Below are 5,000 nucleotides of genomic sequence, written 5' to 3'. Positions count from 1 at the left end.
ATGTTGTAAATGGCTATTGTAGCTGGAAACGGCTGATTTTTAATGGAATATCTACATAGGCGTACGGAGTCCCATTATCAGCAACCATCAGTCCTGTGTTCCAATGGCACGTTGTGTTTGCTAATCCAAGTTTATCATTTTAAAAGGCTAATTGATCATTAGAAAACCCTTGTGCAATTATTTTAGCACAGCTGAAAACTGTTGTGCTGATTAAAGAAGCAATAAAACTGGCCTTCTTGAGACTAGTTGAGTATCTGGAGCATCAGCAATTGTGAGTTCGATAACAGGCTCATAATGGCCAGAAACAAATAACTTTCTTCTGAAACTCGTCAGTCTATTCTTGTTCTGAGCGCAAACTGTCTCTAACCAGAATAGAAAGAGGAGTGGGAGGCCCCGGTGCACAACTGAGCAAGAGGACAAATACATTAGAGTGTCTAGTTTGAGAAACAGGCGCCTCACATGTCCTCAACTCGCAGCTTCATTAAATAGTACCCACAAAACACCAGTCTCAACATCAACAGTGAAGAGGTGACTCCGGGATGCTGACCTTCTAGGCAGAGTTGCAAAGAAAAAGCCATATCTCAGACTGCCCATCTTAATCTTTTATTTTTATTGTCCAGTCTGAGATATACATTTTTCTTTGCAACTCTGCCTAGAAGGTCAGCATCCCGGAGTCGCCTCTTCACTGTTGATGTTGAGACTGGTGTTTTGCGGGTACTATTTAATGAAGCTGCCAGTTGAGGACCTGTGAGGCATGTGTTTCTCAAACTAGACACTCTAATGTATTTGTCCTCTTGCTCAGTTGTGCACCGGGGCCTCCCACTCCGCTTTCTATTCTGGTTAGAGACAGTTTGCGCTCAGAACAAGAATAGACTGACGAGTTTCAGAAGAAAGTTATTTGTTTCTGGCCATTTTGAGCCTGTAATCGATCCCACAATTGCTGATGCTCCAGATACTCAACTAGTCTCAAGAAGGCTAGTTTTATTGCTTCTTTAATCAGCACAACAGTTTTCAGCTGTGCTAACATAATTGCAAAAGGGTTTTCTAATGATCAATTAGCCTTTAAAAATTATAAACTTGGATTAGCAAACACAACGTGCCATTGGAACACAGGACTGATGGTTGCTGATAATGGGCTTCTGTACGCCAATGTAGATATTCCATTAAAAATCAGCCGTTTCCAGCTACAATAGCCATTTACAACATTACCAATGTTTACACTGTATTACTGATCAATTTGATATTATTTTAATGGACAAAAAAATTGCTTTTCTTTCGAAAACAAGGACATTTCTAAGTGACCTCAAACTTTTGAACGGTAGTGTATATGTTTGTGTGTGTGTGTCAGAGCACAGGGTCAAGACGGTACTGCTTGTATGTTGCCTGTTTTATAGTGTGTTGATGAGGTTGAATGTGTGCTTGTCATAGGAAGACTGAAGGTTGTGTCATCTGGTGTGTGTGCATCTCGTAATTTCTCTGATTTAATTAGATTAATTTTAACGAGGCCCAAATTAAATCCCCCCAGATATCTCAGCTCTACGTCCCCCCCCACATTCCTTGCCCCCCACTCCTACTGTGGTCACCATAGCAACATCATTCTTCCCCCTGCCGATTGGGCTCTAATTAGAGCAGCTATTATGGGCTGGAGAGGAGAAGAGAGGGCTGGGGGGCCGGGGAGACGCTGGGTTCCAGGATTAGACTGACTGGAGATCACAGTGAAGGTCACTCTACCAACCAGCCCACCACCCAATCTGAATCACTCAACATGAACTCTCCATCCATCCATCCATCTCTCTCTCTCTCTCTCTCTCTCTCTCTCTCTCTCTCTCTCTCTCTCTCTCTCTCTCTCTCTCTCTCTCTCTCTCTCTCTCTCTCTCTCTCTCTCTCTCTCTCTCTCTCTCTCTCTCTCTCTCTCTCTCTCTCTCTCTCTCTCTCTCTCTCTCTCTCTCTCTCTCTCTCTCTCTCTCTCTCTCTCTCTCTCATATGTATGTATCTGCTTTCCTCCCTTTTTGACCGTTTCCCTCCTCCTCATTCTTTCCCTCTTCTCTTATTCTATCTCTCTCTCCTTCCTGTTTTCTGTCTCTCAGTGCCCCCTCTGATCCAACCCTTTGACTTCCCCCCCACCTCCATTGGGAAGCTCATGTACATCGCCTGCGTGGTGTCATCTGGCGACATGCCCATCCACATAACCTGGCGTAAGGACGGCCAGGAGATCGTGCCCTCGTCCGGCGTCAACATCGAGACCAAGGAGTACATGAGCTCGCTGCAGATCGGCAAGGTGTCGCTCAAGCACAACGGCAACTATACCTGCATCGCTAGCAACGACGCTGCCACCGTCAGCTCTGAGAGACAGCTCACTGTCACAGGTGAGACAGGACCAGTTGACAGACAGACAGACAGACATACAGACAGAAAGACAGACAGACAGACCCACAGTCAGGCTCCAAGTTCAATCTCCTCCCTCCCCTCCCCCAGTGCCTCCTCAGTTTGTGGTCCAGCCCAACAACCAGGATGGGATATACGGCAAGGCGGGGGTCCTCAACTGCTCCGTGGATGGATATCCCCCTCCCAAAGTCATGTGGAAGCATGCCAAAGGTACCCATCCTCACCTGTCGATTTACAGCATTTGCCATTACTCTATATCTAGCCATGTTTGATATTAGTCTAAATCATTCAGACGTCCTATACCATTTAGCAGACACGTTTATCCAAAGTGATTTACAACAGTCTACCAACTGAGCCACACAGAACCACTATAATATAATGGCATATGATCTTGATAATCATACTGGAATCATGAGTGAAATCCACTCCCCTCACCCCCTCGCTAGGTATAGGGAACCCCCAGCAGTACCACCCAGTGCCTCTGACCGGTCGGATCCAGATCATGGGGAACGGCTCCCTGCTGATTCGTCACGTCCTGGAGGAGGACCGGGGCTACTACCTCTGTCAGGCCTCCAACGGAGTGGGCTCCGACATCAGCAAGAGCATGGTCCTGACCGTCAAGAGTGAGTCTGACCGCAACCTGACCATGACCACACATTCTCAACCACACACTAGGGCGAAAGGTAGCCTAGTGGTTAGAGCGTTGGGCCAGTAAACGAAAGGTCGCTAGCTTGAATACCCAAGGTGAAAAGCCTTTGAATGTGCCCTTGAGCAAGGCACTTAACCCTCATTTGCTGTACTACTATGGCTGACCCTGTAAAACAACACATTTCACTGCACCTGTCTGGTGAATGTGACAATAAAAACATTTGTTTTAAACACACCATAACCACATGCTCTCAACCACACACATACTGGGTGGGCTCTGACATCAGCAAAAGCATAGTCAAAAGTGAGTCTGACTGCAACCTGACCACATACACTCAACCACACACAGTGAGGAACATAAACAAGGTACTTGATCACATATCAGAGAAAATTGAGAAAACTAGCTGATATGAGTTAATAAAAATAAAGAATGTTACTCAACAAAGGGGTTTAACATACCTTCCTGCCATAGAGATCACGGCTTTGCTATTGTAGCCCACTGAAGATGGCTGCCGTGAGGGCTGTTTGGGAACACTCTGTGAGCCTATTGTATCAGCCCTCTTCTTCTGCTCTCTCTCTCGCATGAGTCACTCAGTGTGTCAAAGCAATGAGGCGACTCTGATAGCACTACCATAGCTAGCTATACAGCGACAGAGAGAGGGAGTGACCATGGACAGACTGATGATACAATACAGAACCGGAGAGAGAGAGATGGATTTTATGACTCTAGGGATCAGTCTTCAAAAAACACTTTGTCCTTCATCATTATCTGCAATCAATCTGTCGACCCTGCACTGGCCTTCAGTTACATCAGCATCTAAACATACACACACCTTTGCCCTCATGGTGTTGATAAACTGCTCTTATCGTGTATGTTAGCCTCTCAGGTCCCTGGCCTATGTCTAGCCGAAAATAGCAGACTGTCCTCCTACAGCAACTTTACAGACAACAGAGAGGTTTCTCGCTCACTCACTACCTTACTTTATCTTGCTCTCACTCGTTGTTGCTCTAGATCTCTCCTCTCCTTCGCACACTTGCTGTCTACAATGGGGAGAACAAGTATTTGATACAGTGCCGATTTTGCAGGTTTTCCTACTTACAAAGCATGTAGAGGTCTGTAATTTTTATCATAGGTACACTTCAACTGTAAGAGACGGAATCAAAAAAAAAAAAAAAAATCCAGAAAATCACATTGTATGATTTTTAAGTAATTAATTTTCATTTTATTGCATGACATAAGTATTTGATCACCTACCAACCAGTACGAATTCCGGCTCTCACAGACCTGTTCGTTTTTCTTTAAGAAGCCCTCCTGTTCTCCACTCATCACATGTATTAACTGCACCTGTTTGAACTCATTACCTGTATAAAAGACACCTGTCCACACACTCAATCAAACAGACTCAAACCTCTCCACAATGGCCAAGACCAAAGAGCTGTGTAAGGACATCAGGGATAAAATGGTAGACCTGCATAAGGCTGGGATGGGCTACAGGACAATAGGCAAGCAGCTTGGTGAGAAGGCAACAACTGTTAGCGCAACTATTAGAAAATGGAAGAAGTTCAAGATGACAGTCAGTCACCCTCGGTCTGGGGCTCCATGCAAGATCTCACCTCGTGGGGCATCAATGATCATGAGGAAGGTGAGGGATCAGCCCAGAACTACACGGCAGGACCTGGTCAATGACCTGAAGAGAGCTGGGACCACAGTCTCAAAGAAAACCATTAGTAACACACTACGCCGTCATGGATTAAAATCCTGCAGCGCACGCAAGGTCCCCCTGCTCAAGCCAGCGCATGTCCAGGCCTGTCTGAAGTTTGCCAATGACCATCTGGATGATCCAGCAGAGGAATGGGAGAAGGTCATGTGGTCTGATGAGCTTTTTGGTCTAAACTCCACTCGCCGTGTTTGGAGGAAGAAGAAGGATGAGTACAACCCCAAGAACACCATCCGTGAAGCATGGAGG

The 5,000-nt window shown here is 45.8% G+C and overlaps 1 protein-coding gene across 6 annotated transcripts in view; it reads left to right on the top strand.

Annotated features, from left to right (window-relative positions):
• LOC121562156 (Down syndrome cell adhesion molecule-like protein 1 homolog) overlaps window positions 1-5,000 on the top strand; it is a 143,514-nt gene that overhangs the window by 107,908 nt on the left and 30,606 nt on the right. For all 6 annotated transcript variants that reach the window (XM_041874540.2, XM_041874535.2, XM_041874529.2 and 3 more), the window contains exons 10-12: window positions 2,088-2,366; window positions 2,476-2,595; window positions 2,832-3,008. In XM_041874540.2, coding sequence (XP_041730474.2) covers window positions 2,088-2,366; window positions 2,476-2,595; window positions 2,832-3,008 — 576 coding nt within the window. The remainder of the gene's footprint in view (window positions 1-2,087; window positions 2,367-2,475; window positions 2,596-2,831; window positions 3,009-5,000) is intronic.

The sequence above is a fragment of the Coregonus clupeaformis genome, chromosome 5, assembly GCF_020615455.1.
Source record: "Coregonus clupeaformis isolate EN_2021a chromosome 5, ASM2061545v1, whole genome shotgun sequence".
Lineage (NCBI taxonomy): Eukaryota > Metazoa > Chordata > Actinopteri > Salmoniformes > Salmonidae > Coregonus > Coregonus clupeaformis.
The sequence above is the reverse complement of the archived record's forward strand: the minus strand, read 5'-3'. Positions and strand labels throughout refer to the sequence as shown.